Source organism: Apteryx rowi, unplaced genomic scaffold (assembly GCF_003343035.1).
Source record: "Apteryx rowi isolate R43461 unplaced genomic scaffold, aptRow1 scaffold_482, whole genome shotgun sequence".
Classification (NCBI taxonomy): Eukaryota; Metazoa; Chordata; class Aves; order Apterygiformes; family Apterygidae; genus Apteryx; species Apteryx rowi.
The window spans coordinates 506957-528671 of NW_020450741.1; the positions used below are offsets into that span (position 1 = coordinate 506957).

Consider the following 21715-nt stretch of genomic DNA (forward strand, 5'->3'; position numbering starts at 1 on the left):
AACGGGGCCCAGTCAGCAGCATGGTTGCAATATGGACAGAGGTGCTCTCCCCGCCAGAGGTACCAGCACGCGCGGCGGCGCATGTGTGTGCACATATGTGCATTTTGCAAGTAACGGACCCAGAAGTTCAGCACAGAATTCACCTGGAGGCCTGAGGACTAGCCCAAAGCAATAGAAACACAGGCAGGGTTTATTGCAGATGTCTAAAAAAAGGTCAGCTGGAAGGGAGGTTTGACCCCTCTCCTCTGGTGCTCAGACCAGCCAGGGCAACATGCAGCACATGCGGAGGCTGCACTGCTCCTTGCTAGAAACCCAACTCACACCACAGGCGCTGGAAGTGAGACCAGAGCCTGGGGTTTAGGCACACACCAGCAGGGCTATGCAGGCCATTATATTGGATATAGAAAAACTCCCTTGCATCCTACCACATGTCAAGGCCGCCTTTTGCTTTCAGCAAACAACGCTCTGCATTAAAAGCCCTCCTGCTCCCACCCATCCCTCCTCAGCTCCCGTGTCCCAGCCTGGCCCGGATCCTGATGGACGACCAGCATCCGTCCCCAGAAGCAGCCCAGAGCTGGGTGCGCTCAGCGCCCGCAGCATCATTCACCCCGAGGAAGAGCATCCGGCTCTATCTGGTACCTCGCAGCCCATTGGAGGAGCGGCGGCAGCGAAAGGGGGGTGCCTGCGGCTCCCTTCCCCACCCCTCCTCCTGCAACACCCCCTCCCCTCTGCCACTGCCATCCTCTGCGCACACAAAAGCGGTGCAATTAGCTGCCTTAAGAGAGCCGGGGCTTAGCCAGCTGCACGCTGAAAATAATAAAATACTTCGGCGAGGAGGGAGGCGGCAGAAGGAAGTGGCAGCCTTGGGAGAAGACAAATCACTGCCCTCCATTCCTGCCCTGGATGAAACCTGAATTGCAAAGGGACATCTCCTGCCAGGGAGGCCAACCTAGATGCATCCCCGCGCGGCTTGGCTGAGGCAGCCGCGCGGGTGCCGGCACGGGTCGGGGCGCCGGAGCCCCTGAGCGGCCCGGCTCCAGCAGCAGGAATGCGCAGCCGGGATCCGGGCAAGGCCAGCTTTGTTCCCCGCTAGGCGCCAGCCTCGGTGAGTACCACGTCATCCCCGTTCCCGTACTGCCGGGCTGACACCGAGGGCCTGGCAGCGCTTTCCCCATCTTCCTTTTTCCCTGCCTCCCTCCATGATGCCACCAGGGCTGGCAGAAAGCAGATGACAGTCGTGGGGATGGGGGGGGGGTCTTCCTGCCAGCCAGGTTATCACCCTGGCCTGCACGTAGGGAAACCAAAGATGGGGACACGCGTGACCGTTTCATGGGCATCGCATGCAGCCGGATGCAGGGGTAAGGGCAGAATGTATAACGTGCACACTGGGAGGAAAGGCTCGGGGAGGGGGCCCTGCAACCATCACAGGCAGCTCTGTGCTCCAATTCTCCATCGCCGCCAGCACCCACAATAAAGACGGATACTTGATTTATACTCAGGCCTCTAYAGAGCTCCATTCTTCCAAAACAGATGCACACAGGCAGATTCACCTCCCCGCAAGTTGTCGCCAGCGACACCCTCTTTAAGCATACACCCCTCCAAGGAAGCGGAAAAGCTGAGCCGCGTAGCAGTGGGTCAAGCTCTGGGCCAGATGCTCATCTCCCCGACCCCCAGGGACAGACAGAGGAGCTCCATCCACCTGGGAGTTCAACCCAGGGCTCTTATCCTTAAAAAAAAATTAAAAAAATAAAAAAATTAATAATAAAGGTTACTATCCAGCCAGTGCCTAGGTAGGCTTATAGAATAAGGACTGAGCTCAGGAAGAGCATTCAAAGCCTTCCTGCAGTGGACTGGTTAATATACGTGCCCAACACACCAGCTGGCTTCTTTAGCCTGAATACGCTGTCAATAAGATGAGGCCCAGCCTCATCTCCTCTGGGCTCAGGTGCTGTTGAGCCCAGCTGCAAAATCCGGCTGCCAGCAGCAGACCTGCTCTCTCCGACAGGCGCTGGTCCACACGGACTGGTCCCGAGCCTCCATCCGGACCTCGCTAGGGGTTGTGGGTGTGCACCGAATGCAGATACAGCCACTAGGAGATAGATGCACAGGGCTGGTTTTTGCTGGCTGGAAGGTGTAGAAACCTCCTTGTGAAAGCGAATGCATATACGGTCCTGAAGGCCCTGCGCGCTGCTGCGTGTTAGTGAGAGCAAGGCCCATGGCATCTGGATTTCTCCTGTCTGCACCGGGCAGAAGGCCCAGGCTGGGAGTAGCATCCACCTTGCCTCCCTTTGGGCTGCTCCGGGTGTTTGACTTCGGCTTCCAGTTCCCCCAGGAGCGAGGCAGAGATATGAAATCTTCTGGGGTGCAAGAGCAAGATGTCCAATTTGGGGGCTAAGGCTCCCTCTCCAGGAGCAGGGACAAGCACGGGGAAGGAGCAGGGAGCAGCAGTCAGGAATTTCTTGGCAAAACCAGAGTCATTGACTTCCACGCAGTCCAGCAAAATGGAAACGGATGCTGCTGCCAAACCCACCTGAGAGCAGTCTGGGAGGAGCTCTTCCCCCAGAGCCGCATGCCGGTTCCTTCAGCAGAGGCACTTGCGAACATCAGGATTAGCAATAGCAGGGAGGAGAAGTAGCAACGGGTGGGCATCAGCCCACAGAGGGTTTATCTCCAGGGGGAAGCACTAAGGTCACAGCCAGGTGGAGATACCTGTTGCCTTGCTCCCAGGCTGACCTCACCTCCTCTGCTCCAGCCCAAACGGCATCAGGAGCCACAAAACCCCATGTCCTTGCCTTGCTCTTTTTACAAGGCAAGCAGCTACTTTGCTGCTTCTCCGCGAGGTACAGTACCAGCATACCTGCTCCAAACAGTTCGGATTAAGACTCCTTTGTAGCGATGCTCACTGCCAACCTGCTCACTGCCTTCTGCTTTCTAGCCCAAGCCCTTCCTCACGGGAGACACTGTGCAGCCAGCCACCCTCCGAGCACGATGGGAACCACTGAGGCCACGCTGCGGATGGAGAACGTGGACGTGAAGGAGGAGTGGCAGGATGAGGACTTTCCCAGGTTTGTTCCCTGCAAAAAGCCAGGGCAAGCTGGAAAGAAACCAGCAAGGTGCGGAGCGTGCCATCCCCTCCCGGCAGCCCAAAGGCAACGGGAGTCTCAGCTCCATCAGAGCTGCAACCCACAGGGCAGCTGCGGCCAGGGCTTTTGCAGCGAGTCTGCTCTGCCTGCTTGGAAGCGTTAGGCGGCTCCTGGCAGCTCTGCAAGCATGCCAAAAATAGGGTGTGGGGCAGAGAAGAAAAACCAGGATCAATGGCTAGGGGTATACAGGGGTGGAGGGGCTATTGGATGCATCTCCCCTGACAAAGCAATGCTGCATGGCCAGGAAGCAAAGTCCCTGGGATGCGGTGACCACCGGTGCCAACACGCTGTGCAGCAGGACCTGGCCACCTGCTTGGGTGAATGAATGGCCAAAGCGCTGCTCTTCCCTTCTCCCTGCAGCTTCTCGGCCCCAGAGATGCTCATGCTTTCCAGGACAGGGCAGACATAAGCTGCTCTACCCATGCCGGCGACCCTGCTGCTTCTCCTYTCCTTCCTTTGAAGCAACAGTTGCAACCTTTAAGAAACACATGGGTGAGAGCAGGTGACAAGCTGGCAGCTTCAGCCTTCCCAGGCAATTTATGAGCTGCATTGAAAGCAGACAAACCCCCCTGAGCTAATAGCTTTGCATGCACTGAACTCCCTGCAGCCACCCGAAGGACGTGCCCACACCTGTCCCCGTCCATGTGTCGCCCCACATGTCCAGCACCAGTCCTGCTCCCCCACGCAGCCCAGTGCCAAGCAGCTGGCATGGCCAGCCCTCACGTGAGGGGGGCCAGGGGCTTTTCAGGGCTGGCCCAGCCGTCACAGCTGCAGCAGGTCCCCTCCGGCAGCCCACAGGGAGCCTGTGTTGGCAGGACAGTAGCTCAGTGTGCGGGCAAGCCCGAGCCGCTGCCAGCCCGGCCGTGCAGAAAAGGGCTCCTGTCCCCCGCAGCGTGGGTGCATGAGCTCAGCTCCATCCGCCCTGGCCCCAGCTGCAGTGCGAAACTGAGTGCCTCTGTCCGCCGTCCTGGCACTCTACTCATCCGACTGCGCTTGTCATCCTTCCTCTAGCCCTGGGCATGGGTTCAGCCAAGCCTTTGGGTTTTGAGGATGGGCTTTGCTTTGCTCTGAGAGCAGGGCTGAGGGACCTCTGCCACCCATAGATGCCCCCAGAGCACCATGCTGCCGAGCTTGCAGCTCAGTAGAGGGGAAAGTAAGGCAGGAGAGAAGCGATTTGCCCAAGGTTGCTTAAAAAGTCTGGGGCTAAAGCAGGTCTGGCACCTGAATCATGGCCCAGTGATCCACACCCAAGCCCACACTCGTGTCTGAGCAGGAGCAGGCTCCATCTTGCCCTTGCCAGGCAAGCAGCAAACTTACTCCAGCAACAGCTAAGCCACCGAAGGGGCATTTCCCTCTGCAGAGCCCATGGCACTGCGTGACATGGCATCTTTTTCCCTGACCAAACTGGGGAAAGGAAGCACAGGGAGAGGTGAAGTGATGTGACCGTGGCTGGCCAGGAAGGCAGTGGCAGGGATGAGGGCAGAGCCTTAGGAACGAGCTCCCCAGCCCACTGTGCAGCTGCCCTCCCCTCCGCTGCAGAGGGATTAAAGCAGGAATGATGCAACTAAAACAGAGCCCAAGCAGCCACTGGGCAAACAACTGAGGGCCAGCTGCATTTAGCTGGCATTTAAAAAATAATTTTCGAGTACTGCTCCCCCAGAAGCATTAAAACAACAGGGCAAAGGCTGCTGCACGGGGGGACAGCAGCAGCTCTCTACCAGATGATTTGCTGCATAGCTATTTTTGCTTAGCCATGATTAACCTATCTGGCCACAAAAACGTATCCCAGACAGATCTGGGCTGGGGGAGCTGAATCCGGCTCCTTGCTAAGAACACGAGGGGACACTCCTGTCCCTCCCTGCAAAGCCGATCTGCAGAGCAGGTTCAGGGCTTGCAGGCTGCAAAGGGGCCACGCTGACACGCCAAGCCAGCGCCCGGAGAGGGAGCAAGCAGAGGGGAAGTGGAGAGGAAAGGGTCACCCCTGCCTGCTGCTCCAACCTCCTGCCAACAGCCCGGCCCGGCTGTTTGTGTGAGTCGCGTCCTGCAGTGATACCGTAGTGGTGCCGCGGAGCATTCTCGCTCCGGCACTCAGCCCAGATTTGGGTACAGCAGGACCTTTTCTCCCATTTGGATGCTGTTGTCACCAAGTTGTGCCAGGCACCAGCTCATAGTGAGATAAATAACCAGCCAGGCCACGTTTGAGATGAAAGCAAAAAGGAGGAGGGAAGGCTGGAGGGGGGCAGAGGGCCCTGGGATCTTTCCGACTGCTGCCCAGGAATATCGTCGCTTCCTAGCAGCCATGCAAGCAAGAAAGGACTGAGTGCCTTTGATCAGGTCTCTCATAAATATACAACAGCCAGCTTGGAGAGGATTATCCCTTCATCTAAGTATTTATGCAGTTTAATTGGGCTGGTGGCTCTGGTGTTGCAGCAGCACCAAGAGGAGCCAGGGCAGAGCCAGGCTGCAGCCTCCTGCCCACGTGGAGATGCTGGTCCCAGCTAGCTCCCTCCCAGGCATCCTCGGCTGGTGAGGACCCGTGTCCAGCCCCAGGCTGCTGCAAAACAGTCCCTGGCACAGGACCACCCCAATGTTCAGAGCACTCGCCTTAAAAGTGATGGTTTTTCCCCCACGTTTCACCCCAGGGCTGTCCCAGCACCCTGTTTTCTTTAATATCTGGAGGCCTGGCCTCTTCCCCTGGTGAGAAGAGAGCAAGGTCGAGCTCCCACTTCCATCTACCAAAAGGGACAGGTGAAAAAAATGGCTTGGAAGGCCCCAAATAAGCAGGCGCTTGACMTCATGAACACATCACGGGCTTGGAGGATTTGGTCACGCTGCACAACCCCATGCTAACGCCAGGGGCCGGGTGCAAGTCCCAGCTTGGAGTAAGGGGACAAGGTGCCCAGCTGAGGGTGGGCAGCGTGCCACTCAGCACCACCCACCAGGGTCACTCACCACAGCACCGAGGCCAAATGCTGACCTTGCTTCCCCCAAAACAGGTCTGGAGCATCTCCCCCAACTTCTGAAAGGCGATGGCCATGTAACAAGACCTGGCATTAGCACCTGCGCTGGAAAGCCAAACTTTTAATTCAATTAGTATTTCTAATCTCATTCATGCCAAGCCGCAGCCAAATATGAGAAGCTGCAAGTCTTAGCCTCTGACATGAAGCTCAAGGAAGAGAGCTCAAGGAGCTCAAGGAAGAGAGCAGCAGATCAGCCATCAGCTTTTTGCTGTGGGTCTGAGTGTGGCGGCTGGGTCCTAGCTCATAGCGAGCCACCTTCCAAATCTCTATAGATTTGGGTATCACCAGCAGCTTTTGCCAAGTAGGGGGCCAAGATGAGGATGAGGAGGCAATTCTAGGATCGTACCCGAGGTTTAAACCTTGCCTTCAACACTGCCTGCCATAAAGCAAAGTCCCTACAGACCAAGGAGGCAGCTACCTCCCAGGAGAGGTGGTCGTAGAAGGTGCTGTGGAAGATTTGCTCCCCTGTAGCCAGGGCCTGTGACAGAAGGCAGGATGCACTTAAAAAAATTGGTGGATAGTGCAAAGTGCTGTTGTGCTAAACATCCACCGCTGTTGCACACCCATCCAAGGGTGAAGGGTGCTATCAAGAAGAAGTGTAAGTGCATCAAAGGCTGTTCCCCACTTGCTTTCCACCCACACTGCTCGCAGTCAGCTCAGCTGCTGCTGTGAGTCAAAGCATCCCTCCACAGTGCCTAGGAACAGCCAAATTTGGGCAGTCTGGGCAGCCCATTGCATTGCCTACACCATGTGGGAAACAGTCATAGACACCAGAGCATCAACCACAGAAAGTGTCCCCTGGAGCCTCGATTAGGGACTCTACAGCTTGGCACTGCCTTTCAACCTCCTGATGAAGACAAAAATGGGGATAATATGGAGAGAACCAGGGTGTTAACAAGGCTCTTTTGGTGATGATATTTATTCCAGTGTCCCTGGCTGAATTTTGTCAGGACGAGATGTGATTTGGCAGGGGGTGGAGGGGTTACACACAGGGTTAGCTTGGAAGTTACCTGAGATTGCAGAGTGCTCTAGTAGGACAGCACCGCTGCTTGGTTGCTCTCAGGCAAATCACCTGAGGTTCTCCACCAGGTCTTTGCTCATAGGCAAAAGGAAAAGGGCAGAGCAAACAGGGGGTTGTACATCTGCTCCAACGCCCTCAGTTCTCTCCAGCATCTCTGCCACAAAGAGCCCTTCTCCAGAGTTGGGCTGAAAACACTGACTATGGCCTCACCTGTTATTACATATTATTTCTCCCGTTTTCACCTTTGCGTCTTGGCTTGTCCGCAGACCTCTCCCAGAAGAAACGGGAATGGAGTCACTGGGCAGTCCTACAGAAGATGAAAACACGTCCTGTAAGTAGCAATCCGGCTCATTGGGAGTTCAGAGGAAAAGGAGGCTAAGGGAATGGGGGGCGCAGTCCAGGTGAAACCCAGGTCCCTCCAAGTCTCAGCAAAAATCCCAGAGAAAACCAGCAGAGACTTGAATTTGCTAATCTTTCACAAGAAGCAGTGGGAGGAAATAGGTATCTCATGAGCATTGGGCACTCTTACCCAGCCCTACCTCTCTGCATTTAGTACCTCCCAGCTATGACCCCAGCCTTAGCTTCCAGGACCACAGCCTGAAATATGCTTAATGAAAGCCCCACGTCTTGCACTAAGGACACAGCACAAGGACAACACATCCACTCTTTTCTTTTTATCTCCAGCTCCCCCAAATACTTTAAACTTTAATGGGGCACACCGTAAGCGGAAGACACTCGTTGCACCTGAAATCAACATTTCCCTGGACCAGAGCGAAGGCTCCATTCTCTCTGATGACTTCTTGGACACGCCAGATGACCTGGACATTAATGTCGACGATATCGAAACCCCTGATGAGACAGATTCCCTTGAATTCCTGGGGAACGGGAATGAACTGGAATGGGAAGGTAAAAGACCATTGCTCAGAGCTTGATTGTATACTGTGGTCCTTGCTTCCCCTCCCAAACTTCTGAGTACCGTTGCTGTGAAAGCCCCAGAGGGGACTGACTGCACGCAGTTTGCAAAGGCACCGACTGGCCTTTTGTGATTGCAGGTATTATAAGCAATGTGAGATGTTAAGATTATTTCTATTGCAATTTGACAGTGGAGCAATATTAGTAAAAACCACAAACTTGCACAGATCAAAGCTGGAGGTGACACAGCTCATCTGCAGCCTGTGTTTGTTGCCATCTCCTGTTGCACACAGAGGCTCTTGCAGAGCCTCTTCTGACATTATATTAATAGCAGAAGTGTTTTACCCCACTAATCCACGCTTGACACACTGCGTTAAGAGCCAGATGCGTAAGCATGAGATGGCTCTCTCCAGTCCCACAGAGTCATCCACCAGCACTTTCTCATTCCCTTCTCCAGATGACACTCCTGTAGCCACAGCCAAGAACATGCCTGGGGACAGCGCGGACCTGTTTGGGGACGGCGGGGCAGAAGAAGGGAGTGCTACCAATGGACGGCTCTGGAGAACAGTCATCATCGGAGAGCAGGAACACCGCATCGACCTGCAGATGATTAAACCTTACATGAGAGTGGTGACGCATGGAGGTGAGGGAGAGGGAGGCCAAATCTTGGCCTGGTGGAGATTTTTTTCAGTATATCTTTGTCAAGCTGGAGGGGATGCAATGACTGATTGTTTGGGCTGTCCTTAGGGAAAAACAGCTATTCCTTTTGTACCACCAAGTGGCAGACGAGCTCTAAAGCAACCTGCTCATGCTTAAAAGACCTATGGACACTGTAGCAACGTTTCAATAAATAAAAGAAGTAATACAGGTGGCTGTGGCCCTGGGTATGAACATACCCTGACCTTCTGCCCTGGGTGCAGGGAACACAGGCCATGCTTAGGTGCTTAATTGCTCCATAGCTCAGTGCCCAGCTGCCTCTGGATGGACATCCAAAGACCAGCATGCCCAAAGTAAGGGATTCTTTCTGAGATTTGAGCAAAGCCAAGCAGTGACCCAGGGCACAGCTCTTAGCTCTGTTCTTTGACATTCAGTTATTCCTTCCCTGAACCCCACATGCATGTTGTAGCCAAAACCAGAATCGGGGCAGATCTTTCAGCATTCCCATCTGAGACCAAAATGAAGCTTGGCAGCAAGTTAGCCAAAAGGTTCGTGTGTCTCCCCAGCCTGAGTGTGCTATTACTTGGCATTGTCTAACTAACACCACTGTCTCCTGAATCCAGCTCCAATGACGATTTGCTGGATCCTAGCCCCAGTGGATTTGAGGCAAACTACAAGGCATCAAGCAGTATGACAACTGCATCTTCATCTTCCCATAATTCTACATGAAATAGGTCTGTACAGGGACAAATACTTAAGCCTGGAACAGAGGCACAGGCCCAAATTTGGCAATACATCTTTGCTGGTATTTCTCCTTGTAACTCTTGCATCTCTCCCTGGAGAGAGTCACTGATGCTGTCCGTATCTTTCTTTCCTAGGCTACTATGGAGAAGGTCTCAATGCCATCATTGTCTTTGCTGCCTGCTACCTCCCAGACAGTAACCTGGCCGATTACCACTACATCATGGAGAATCTGTTCTTGTAAGTCACTAGTCAAGTCCAGTGAAGGCAAGGAGGGCAAGAAAGATAACCTGGGCTCTGGGGAACCAGTTTCCATATATTTGTTGCATAGAGAGTCTCAGCTGGAAAACAGTTGAATCCAGGCCAAATGCATCTAGCATGCAGCTGCAGACTAGACAGAACATCACTGGCTGAACCATTGTCCACAACATTTGCATCTGAGTCCAATAAGTCAAAGCATTCAAATATTTATTGTTAATTATGCCAGTGATGGACTCATGACCAGGCTCAACTATATGCACACAATACTGAACCATTTGTAGATACTACTGCTAGGCAGAATAGCACAGGGATGTCCATCAATGTATATGCACTGTGCTAATAACTGTAGGCAACTCCTGAGAAATCCCCCTAGGCATCCTGCAGAGGTGCCAAGAGAGTCTGAAGCCTAATCCAAGATCAACAAAGGAAGGAGCTAGAGTCTTTTTTGGGATAACACATAAGCACCTGAGAAACTCCAAGGGACCTTTTCTGAGTTTCACGTTGCTGTTGCTTCTGACTACCCAACAGATACGTGATCAGTAGCTTGGAGCTGCTGGTGGCTGAGGACTACATGATTGTGTACCTAAATGGAGCAACGCCCCGGAGGAGAATGCCAGGCCTTGGCTGGCTGAAGAAATGCTATCAGATGATAGACAGAAGGTGAGATCCCATCAGAGTTGCCTCTCCACATTCCTCCCTGTTCTCTTTTCATATCTCCTCCACTGCTTCCTCACAGCCTTCCCCCACAACCCCTCCTTCCTCACTCCCTCTGTGCTGTAATTTTTTCCTGAGTCACAGTTTCCTCACTTCCTCTGCTTCAGGCTGACATCACCATCACCATCTCCTGCTCCTCCTCCTCCTCCTCCTCCTCTTCTCCTTCCTTCCCTCATGAGCTCCTTCACAGAGGCCAGACTAACACAGTACCCAAACAAGGCAAGCAGGGCAGACTCGGAGATGGTAGCCAAATTCAACCAGGAGCCCAGATCATCAGGCAACCTTGTGCTGATGAGGCAAGTCTGAGATCAAGCCAGGAAATCAACCTGCAGGTCAGGGTGAGATACAGTGAGGGTAACCAGGGTCAAACACAGCCCAGGGACTGATGAGCAAGTCCACAGTGATGAGACACATCCCAGGTCAAACTGGGAAGTCAGGCTGCAAGTCAAGGTCCAGATCAACAGGGGCCATAGCCAGGTATGTGCATGGCTGTGGCTAAGCTGGAGACCAACATTCCTACAATACCCCAGGCCTGAGCTTAAATGGGGATCCTGGCCCACAGACAGGGGTTTTGGGTGGAGGCCCCAGGTGAGGCTGGTCAGGGACATTAACTCCTATTAGCACCCTCAGGGCCCTGATAGAGCACAGGTGAGTTCAGGAGAAGGCACTCCAAATCTGACTTTCTGTCACATGGCTTTTCTACAGATTGCGCAAAAACCTCAAAGCATTGATAATCGTGCATCCATCATGGTTCATCCGAACAGTGCTGGCTATATCCAGGCCCTTCATCAGGTAAATATGACAGGCTCCCAAACTTAGCTGGGTTTGCAATGGAAATTTAACCTCATGAATCAGGTCTTGAGCCAATCTTTAACTCATAGTGACCAAGGTGAGACTGTTTGTTGTTCGTCCCATGTCTGCCTGATAATTATGAGGACAACTCCAGAGATGGTTTTAGCAGGAGATACTTTACTGATCTGGATCCAGATCAAACTTTGTCTCAGCAGGTGAAGTGTAAAGACTACAAGAGACCAGATTCCCTGGGTAGTCCTCAGCCCTCCAGTAGAATGCACTACCCATAGTGAGAAGCGGGGTCGAAGCAAGTGGTGTACTGTGATGTGACATCCCACCACATTTTTTAGTCATCAGCATATTAGCACTGGGAGGAAATGGTTACACGTGGACTGTAGAGGGTGCAGAAAATTGCCCATCAACTAAAGTGAAGTTTTGCCTGCTCTGTTCAGGCCCTATGCCACTGCCCCCAGCTTCAGTCTCTGCTGACAGCAGCAGCGTGTCCCAGTTAGATACATCCTTCCACATCAGGGAAAGTTCTCACTGACTTTCTAGGGAGAGAAAAAACAAATAAGCCCTGAAGCACCCGTTCTTTCTCTTTCTCTACCAGTGTGAAGTTTATCAATAAGATCCAGTACGTTCACAGCTTGGAGGAATTGGAGCAACTCATCCCGATGGAGCACGTGCAGATCCCAGACTGCGTCTTACAGTAAGCGTTGCAGATAMCCTGGGGCACAGACAGCTCTCAAGAGGCCCGGAGTAAAAATCCTGTAGGGCAGGAGAGTGTGTTGAGTGAAGACCCAGGTACTCAAAACACAGAGCCTGGGGCAAACCTTATCTTACCTGTATATTGTGCCAGGTGGGAGCCTGCACGCTCTGCTCATTTGCAGTCTCTGCCACCTTCAGAGCAAACCCTGCGTTTTACTAAAAGTGAACAGTCTCACCTGGTAGCACTTAAAGAATGTTTCCTGTTTGTTGCAGATATGAAGAAGAGAGAATCAAGGCCAGAAGAGAAAGGTAAAATTAACTTCTGGGGGGGACAGAGGGTGGGTTTGTTTTCTTATAATGTTGTTGCCCTTTTGCTGTCTCATGTGTTTATTTGTGTGTTATAAACAGCGAATCCCATGTTCCTCCTATCCCAATATCTCGCACAACCTACATTTAATTTGTACTTATTTTCTCAAAATAGGCAAAAGATGCATAGCAGCAGCCACAGGCTTCCTAGATTCTCACAGTCTTTACCCTGGCCCAGTGTTGTGTGGCCAATATCGAAAAGTCCCTTGTCTTCTCTAGTTTATCCCTTCACGTTCATAAATCCAAGGAAACTAAACTGAGCACGTAACACACCTTTCCCCCCAGCTAGGGATGCATCCCTGGGATAGCTCCAAGCTCAAACTTCCAGCTGGAGAAAGACCCTTTTATCCTATTACCACTGGCTAGCAACAACTCCCCTGATGATCCGGCATTGGGGGGAAGCTTGATTAAAAGGTTATTTATTCATAGAGCTGTTCCTTTCAGCTCCATGAGTGCATGCATCCTGACCAGCACAGTCCGTACGTGCTGTCCAAGTTAAGTAGAAATCACTCCATGTGTGAAGATGTCACATTTTCCCCATGCAATAATGCAAAGCGACCTTCGAGTGAGGGGTGGCGTGCAGATTAAAAGCCACTTTGTTCTGCTGGAGTGGTGTAAAGAGGCCTGTTAGTTCCCAGTTTGCTTTGTTTCATTTTGAAGAGTTGTTCCATTGCCGGTGATTTGAGTTAAAAGTGTTAGCCATAAACAGTGATAATGGTTGGCTCTGCTAAAATCACAGACACAGGAAGGTCCAGCTGGGTTAGCCCAATACATGTGCTATAATAACACCGTCTCGTGCTGCTGAACTGAATGGGAAATGCCGCTTTGGGAGGATTCAGTTCAGTCCAGCGTTAGCCGCGGAAAAGCAAGTCACCCAACCCAAATTAGTCAGCTCCCTCCCTCAGGGGCTGACGGAGGCATCTTGAAAGCGTTAGGATTATCTAGGCTGCCTGCATATTACCTGGATGAGAACCTAATACAGTCATTTCTGCATCAAACCTGTATGTCTGGCTCCAGCCATCTCCGTAGAAAGACCCCCAGGCAGTGGGGAAACCACAGGTGGCAGATGCTCTACCTTAGATACTCTACTTGTTCATACCCCTAGACGACAGATTTCAAATGCAATTTGCTTTTACAGGGCAGAAGAGAAACAAGACATGGCTGAGAAGGAAAGGTAACTATTCTTTGATATTTATCCTTCACTTCCAGAATAGCCTGAACAGTCTCTCATGGCAAGGACAATCCCACCGGAGGGTCAGGCCCTGCAATCTCGGGAGGGGTTTGGACCCACAGGATGTTTCTAAAATGTTTGGGAATTGATAAAGTCCCTGCTCTCCCCAAGGTCTCACTGTGCCACCACCTTCCTGATCACACTGAGCCCTACTTCTGTTTTGGAACTTTAGCTATCGATCTTCATCTAGGTGAACGGACTCCTGACTGCTTCACAGCGTGGCAGAGCAGGGGAACCCGTTTGGACATGGAGCAGGGCCAGGGAGCCAGAGCCCCTAGGGAAGGGTCTCCTGACATTCAGCTGCAGCACTTGCACGTTGGTGCAATGCAGAGAGCCAAATACCGCTGTCAGGCACATCTTCAGTGTGCGTAAAGGCAAGATACAAGGCTGTAACATGAGACAGGAAAAAAAATTCTAGGGAGGTTTGGAAGACAGTGTCAAAATACCATGCCAGATTTATTTGGCCTGGATTTGGCTCTGTTTCAGCTTGATACAGCCGCTCTTTTTTTATTCTATCTAACTAGATCCTGAGGGGGAACAGTGGTTATTTCTTCTATTCTCTTCCCAGAGCAGCAGGAGCTTTGATCAGAGTTGCCGGGGTCTGTTTGCGTGATCTGACGTGTTGCAAAGAAACACACGGGACCTCAGGGCCGTAAGAGAGGATGAGTAGTTTGTGGTGAAGATTCACTTATTGTTTTGATGGTTCTCTCCCAAGCAGGCCTGTGCCCCCGGTGGAGGATCAGGAAACCAGGTTTGACTAGTACCTCATTTTTTTCGTTTGCACTCCCTCTGCTACGTGATGATTTCATTGCACGTGTAACCCAACACAAACCAGAAAGGCAAGACCAGGTTAGACCCAAAAGCTCTCTAGCCCAATGCCATTCACCTAGCACAGAAGAGGCACCAGCCCTCTCAAATGGAATTTACTGCAGAGCTGGCTTCAATTACCCTACAGTAACTTCTTCACAGTCTACATGCTCAGGAGAAGTCCTTAGAGAAGATAAATACCCATTAGAGCTTTCCGTTCTGGCCCTGAGGCACTGCTGTAGAGGATTACACCCAAACACATTCATATTTTTGGATATTAGGGGAAGAACAAAGTACGTGTTACAATTGGCTTCCTAAAAATAACTTTGCCTTTCTGCTTCTTCTCAGCCTGTCATGAAGCAAAGTGCAGCAGAACGACTGGAGTAGGAGAACGACGCAGCCTGGCAGTCACCCATGTAAATGACCTTTTGGTGTAAGACCTTGTCGCCATCTCATACCGGGTTCTGTAAGCTGCCTCCCTTGTCCCAGAGATGCAAAGTCCTTTAAACTTTTTGAAAACATTTTACTTAAAAAAAAAAAAAGCCAAGAACAGCACTTTTCAGGACAGGTTCCAGCTTGTTTCAACAACAGTCTGTGGAGAGCTGTAAGTAGTGCAAATAGATACCATATTTCCTCTTAGCAAGTTAAGAGCATCCTGTAGTCCATTAGTCACCAGCCCAGAAAAAGATATATTTTTTGTTTAAATTATAAACCCTTCCCCTAACTTGCTGCTGGCCAGCATGGAGACTTTTTSCTTTAAATTGCACACCAGTTTCCTCCGCCTAGACATTACAACAGCCATCGCCACAGGGAATAACTAACACAGGGAAGGAAAAGAGTGCATTTTTGCCCTTTTTAGATTCGGTATATGTTTGTCCCCATAAATACCAAGTGCCCATCAGTCTACGCACCTCTCCCAGCCTTGGCTTCCCCAGTTAATCCATTGCCAGTCCAACGTAGAAGTTAACTCATAGTGAACCTTTCCTATGAGTAAATGCCATGTTTTTTTAACTTGTCCTGTCCTGGTTTGTAAGGCACTCTGATACTTTTGAAAGAGGGTCCCATATAGCATGGCAGCCTCCGCAGAACCTTCTTAGGAGCATCTTCTCACACCAACACACACACACACCAGAAAGGTCTGGTTTTAAGAAGGAGCCTTATGGACAGGAAAGCTTTTCACACCTCATCTTTATATTGATTTCATAACACTGGACAATCGTTCACTATTAATACCTCCTATTGCAGAGACAAGCTGCTAAATGTTTGAAATTTCCCACTTTCCCTCCCTGGGTAATGAGGGTCTCATCTAAAAAACATATACGCCTGGGAAAACCCCAGGTGGAGAATGCTGCAGATATGGAGGCGGGACATTGTATCTGGGTTCAGCTTCTCAGTTATCCAAGAGATGCAGATGCAATATTGGGACTCTGCAGCTTGCTTTTTTGGATTCATGAGGATTCTGTGAGCAAAGGAGAGAAGACACTTTGAGAAGAGGAAAATCTGGCAAGGTCTTTAGCAAACTCCCAATTTCACCAGAGCCGGCCTACGTAAACTGTCTCACGTGCCCCAGGAAAAACCCCTTGTGGAGGTCTGGAGATGAAGAACTACCCGCAGATTTCCCCAGTTAAGGAATATGCTAAACCTGGCAACCCCAATTCGTGGCTATTTGAAATGAACACCACTCAGCTGCGAAATGCCCCAGAGGATCATTCGGGCAAAGCAAAGCTTTTCCTCAGCTTAGGGACCTCTTCTCTGAATACACAAAGCTTGTCTTTTTTTTCCCCTTCAATGAAAAATTCTGTAACAGATGAGAACTTTATTTTCCCAGATGCTACAAAGGAGCACCAAATCTGCTACCTTTACTTCCCATTCGATGTATGTTTTTCCCATCTCCTGGGTAGAAAGATCTCGGTGGGAAACATGACTCTTCAGTCATGGATGTATTTACTGAACAGACCTTTGCATGAAAAGACAGAACGGCATCCATAGCATTAACCCTAGCAGCTGAAGATGGTAAAAGCTTCATATTCCATCTCACGGGTATGTTAATAATAAGCACCAAGCAAGCATCAATCCACACAGCTTCCTAGAAATGTCATTCTGAGCCAGTTACTGGCAATGTGAATTCAAGGCTACAAACAAAAAAACCCAGCACTTCAACTATTTGAAGTTTAGGTTTTATGCTAAGAAAGACCCTCCGAAAAGGCATTTTGTCCTAAAATTTCCAAACAGGCAGCGGGCATCTGTTCTGAGGCAGAAGCAGCGGTCAGAAGTTTTCCAGCGTTAATGTGTTAACCTGATCCGCGAAGCAGCGTGGCCCGTTTCACGCACGCCCTGTCGGACAGACTGAACAAACCCACTGAAATCAAGAGGAAAAAAAACTTCCCCCGAATAAATGAATTTCAGCTCAGACTCCAAATAAACAGTCACAAATCTCCTTCTAACACGGAGTACGTGAATTCACTATCTCCCATTGGCAGTACTTAAACCTAGATTTTCTTTTGAGACTGTTTTTACGCATTTGGATAAAAGTCATCTGCTATGCTTTTCACAAAAGAATGCAATATGCTGTATAATTTTGGACACTGAAAGAGAATTTTAAAATCATATAGCAAGCAAATTTGGTAGAACATTTACTAGATGTTTAAGAGTACAATCCTAGAAATCTTTTTTGCATCTGTAGTAGCTAAACACTTCAGTGAAAAACGTTCACAACATACCAATCTGGAAAATGCTGCTGTTATGGAGCACAGGCGCCTGGAAGATAGGAAATCCAGATTACATTTAGATTACTTCTTGATCCTGACTAGTAACCATATCAGAAGAATGCGAGGGGGTTTTTTGGTCTGCTTTGATTTTTAAGAAAGAAAAGATGCTGTGTCCACATCTTCAGAAAAACTACAAAATGAGCAGAGCTGAAGGTGAAACTACTCATACTTTTTTTCCAGGGAATTCCTCCAGGGCAAGGTTAAGGGTTCAGCTGTTAAAATGGACATATCACCAATTTCGTTTCAAGATGTGACGAAGGTAATGCATTTAAGTACAGAAGTTAATCTGCAACTTCGTCGAGACAATTTTTCAAAAAGTGCACTTTCTGACAGAGCTAAGTAGTATGCACTATATTTTAATTTTTAGCAAAATTGTATGTGTATAAATTTTCTGTTCCCAGATGAATGTTTATATATCTTTTCAACTTAAAAATCCCTGCAACACATAATAGGTAAATTAGTTAAATGTAAAAAGTGCGTTTTTATAGCAAAAAAAAAAAAAAAAGTATCATTAACTTCTTCCGGTCAACGATTTTTAGATGTTACTTGAAACCAAAGTAGCTGCAAATTTTTTGGATGGAGACACAATGATCAAGTTGGCAGCATCCTTTTAGCAAACACACAGCAAAATATCTAAGTTTGATAGATTCTCACGGGTTTCAGATCAAATCCGATCTATATGCTGTAATAAACACAACCAAAATATGCCACATACATTCATCTTGAGCTGTCAACCCCAGTGGTTTAACCCCAGTGACAAGATTTACCTTAAATCTTAGGTGGCTGAAAACATTTTACAAATTCCTTTGCTTCTTCCTTAAAGAGACCTGATATTGAAGCCGACTTGTGCAAGGGTTTATCAACCAAACTCCACATTTCCACTGTAGACACGGTTTATAAAAGAGATTCTCAAAGGAAATATGCTATACCAGCAAAAAAAAAAACAAAAACTTTTTGTCAGTAAAAGTGCATTTACATTAGGACTTTTGCCAGTATATATATATATATATATATATATGTTTAAAAAATAAAATAAAATAAATTACATCCTTTAAGCAACGTTGCTGTAAGGGTCAATGGTCAAAAAGCAGACCAGGCTTTTTTTCTGCCTCATAAAAACATCTCCGAACTATAAATATTTTGACTTATAAATGCACTGTATTATATCAAACAGCAGGTATTATCAACAACATTTTTATGCTCTTTGATTCTACCTTTCCTGAGATTTACTTAGTTCTGATGGTGAGTCCATGTATAGCAATATTTTAGCTGCGGAAAAATTGATTTTATACCCATGACATCACATTCACAAAAAACACGGTATTCTTGCTCACAGTCTAATTAATGGCCGAAGTTCAACATTCTCCCAGCATCAGCCTACGAACTTTAAAAATCAGATTCCTTCCTGTACAGCTAACAATAGATTAGGAAATACTTTCCCATCATTTAAAGCTGGTAACAGAGTACTCGGTCCAGCCTTCTGAAATACAGGCACTTCCATGGCATTATGCAGCGAACATTGGGTTTATACAGTTAAACTCCTTTGTTCTGGCATATTTAGGAATCATCCAAATTTGGGACTGTCCAATAATTTTGATTTTTGATTCACAAGGCAGACACAGGAAATAAAACTAAGAGATGCTGCTGTCTATTCAAGTTGGATAGTTAACACAATTTCTTCTGCATTGTACTGTGTAAATGTGAGTGGACATTTAGAGCATACCTCTTTGCAATTTTTCCATCTTTTCCAAAGATTATTTGCTTACAGGTGTGTACACACGTGTACGAGAAAACCCAAGCGTGAAAGGTTTTAAAAGCAACACATCCTCTCTTTTATGTATCTAGGGATGAAAAACAGCAAGAGTTAATGACATGCTGTTGGCAATAAGCTCAGATTGGCCTGACAGCAGCTAAAATGTACAGGCAAAATTGGTATAAAAACAAAAGCACATGTTTTCTCTTTTGTATTTCCATACTCACTGGCAGTCAAAAATACAGCATGCTACTGGTGAAGTGAATTTTAGAAAGTCACCATGACAATGTAACATAATCTCYGTTTTTCTCCTTTGCAGTGAGCCCTCTTAACCCAAACCTACATGTAAAAATGTGTGAACTGTCATTTTTCTAAAGTGTTTGTAATTAGGTGGTTTATGCTAGAAGACATAGATTGCTGTTAAGTATGTATTATTATTTTTGCTTTGTATTATGCCATAACAATCTGTGGATATTCAATTAAAATCAGACTGATCCTTAAGCAAAAATGTCTGTCCTTCTTTTTGTCCACATCTTTTGCTTAAACTTTGGCCTCATATGGAAAAATATGATAAAAAATGTTGTTTGAATGCTATTTCCTTGAATAAACCAAATCAAAGTCCTCCCTGGCAATTTTGATACTGCAAACTGAACCTCTCAGAACGTTTTTACTAAAATAATTTATTCTACCAATATGACATAAGATCTTTCCAAGTGTGTCTCTGTGTTATGCTTTAGAGAAGAGTCATGGAAAAACAGCTTCCCTTGGGTCTCTATCAACCTGTACAAACTGTATTTGGTTTATAATCTAATCTAATCTAAACTTTACAATCTCACTTTTTTTCCTCATCTCTTTTATACTCTAATTGACAAGATGATGGGGAATTCCATTGAAAAGGATTCTCTTATAAACAAGCATTTACAGGAGAATATCCGAGAAGTCCAATTTGAGTGCTTAATTCCTTTTTTAAATAGGATATCAGCATATTTCAATTAATGAATTGGAACATATGAATACATTCAAGTCTAATCCTATAACAAGCAATACTATATTCATGCCATGAAATAACTCATTCAGGAAGCTCATATCAGCTTATATGGGTATATATTCTTAGGACAACACTTTTGCTGTGTGTATGAAAGCAGATTTTTTTGGCTACAATTTTATCTTCATCAAAAAACCTTTATTGCAATGATATCAGTATAGACAATGACATTTTTTCTGTGATTTTTAGTTAAATTTATTTACAAAAGAAGGATATGAAATGCTCTGTCTCAAATGTGACATTCTGAGCCTTGCACTACGTTGGTGTGGACAACAGTAACGCAGGAACTTGGTGTTCGGTGTGGTTCCAGAGGTGTAACACGATGGTGACTCCAGGCAGCATATTATAAAATCCTGCAGCTAGTCGCTCTGGCAGTGCCTCTGATGCAGGCACACGTTACGAAATAAACTTCTCAAACATTTCAAGTGGCCTTTCACCAAAACGCCCCTAGCACCAGCAGTGTGGCGTGAAGGAATCTGGTCAATGCTGACAAAAAGGGAGGCAGGGCTGCAGCATGCCAGACCCCATGCTCCCGGTGGGAAGGATGTGACCAACACAGCACACCAAGTTCAAAAGCTCGTCATGTTATGACTACACCGTAGCACAGACATCGGATTAACTGCTACCCTACCAAAGCAACAGTTTCCCAATCAGAAGACGAGATGTCCTTCCTCAAACGAAAACATACCCTTTGATCAGTCTTCGCTGTAGTTTTCCGTCAGCCACATCATACTCCCATTTGACTGATTGCAAGTTTGTATCATTATTTTCATTTAGCAGTCTTTAAAAGCTAAGAATATTCCCTAGAACAGAAATATTAAAAGACTTCTGCAGCAAACTGGCTGCACTTCGAAAGGTAGAGAAGAGAGGACGACAGAGGCACTCAAAAAATTAGAATCTTGTAAGTGTGTTGAGATCATATTCTGGGTTTGAGGGTTTGGGGCAGGGAAAGGAAAGAAAAGTTGAAGATGCTTACTGCTCTTGTCACCACTTAATTTACCTGCACTATACTTTTCTTAAGTGTATCCCTTACTGTTCCTGCACTCCTTTGTGTTGGACACAGCACTAATCCTGTGAATTAGGTCTGCTTGGAAGATCCTACCAAATAAGGCCTTTCAATGGACCTAAGAGCTGGGATACTTATCTTACTCATCTCAGTTGGACCTGTGATCAGGGTATATTTATATTCATTTTAACCAAGATGGTGGTACTTGGGAGAAAAATCAGTAATAAAACTTTATGGAAATTTGCTGGAAATTTTTCTAGTGAAACTTTAGACAACCATAAACTCTCAAGCAACTGCACAGTTAGCTTTCACGGCTCCTTCTCTTTGAACTAGGTGCCTAAAAGCCACTTAACCTGCATGCTGCCTTTATGAATCTCATATTTAATCCACAATTTGCTCTAATTTTAAGGAAGAAAAATTACTTATAACATCACTGTATTGCATGACTGAAAAAACTAAGCTTTTCTTTCCTCCACAAACATAGAATTTATTTCCACCTAGATCTCACTTTTGCAATTTGAGTGAAAAAGCCAGTATTTCCTGCTCCTTGCTAGTTTTGAGACCCTTTCTGTCACAGGAGTTGTGAACTGAACTGTTACCCAAGTGAAAATCTACTGTTTTCCCACACTTGCACTATGTACTTATTCTTCACTTAAAAATGATTGAAGTTCCTTGAATGAAACAATATTCAAGATCATGCAAAGTATGGCAGAGACTATCCTCAAGTCTTTGCCATCATTGCTAATCATAAGGCACCTCAGACAGAAAAT

General features: G+C 47.7%; 1 protein-coding gene across 1 annotated transcript; it reads left to right on the forward strand.

Moving 5' to 3' along the window:
* The first annotated feature begins 2988 nt into the window (after window positions 1–2988).
* ATCAY (ATCAY, caytaxin) lies at window positions 2989–12282 on the forward strand. Its single transcript, XM_026078670.1, has 9 exons — window positions 2989–3065; window positions 7451–7515; window positions 7869–8090; window positions 8554–8739; window positions 9632–9734; window positions 10284–10415; window positions 11175–11261; window positions 11872–11970; window positions 12243–12282. The coding sequence occupies exons 1-9, from the start codon at window positions 2989–2991 to the stop codon at window positions 12280–12282; spliced, it is 1011 nt and encodes a 336-aa protein (XP_025934455.1).
* Window positions 12283–21715: the final 9433 nt, after the last annotated feature.

What these genes read in the sequence shown, in the direction of transcription:
- ATCAY (XM_026078670.1), top strand. Translation starts at nt 2,989, where the DNA reads ATGGGAACCACTGAGGCCACGCTGCGGATGGAGAACGTGGACGTGAAG. An exon ending in CAGGATGAGGACTTTCCCAG is followed by an intron (nt 3,066 to 7,450) that starts GTTTGTTCCCTG and finishes GCTTGTCCGCAG; the next exon opens with ACCTCTCCCAGAAGAAACGG. An exon ending in ATCATGGAGAATCTGTTCTT is followed by an intron (nt 9,735 to 10,283) that starts GTAAGTCACTAG and finishes ACTACCCAACAG; the next exon opens with ATACGTGATCAGTAGCTTGG.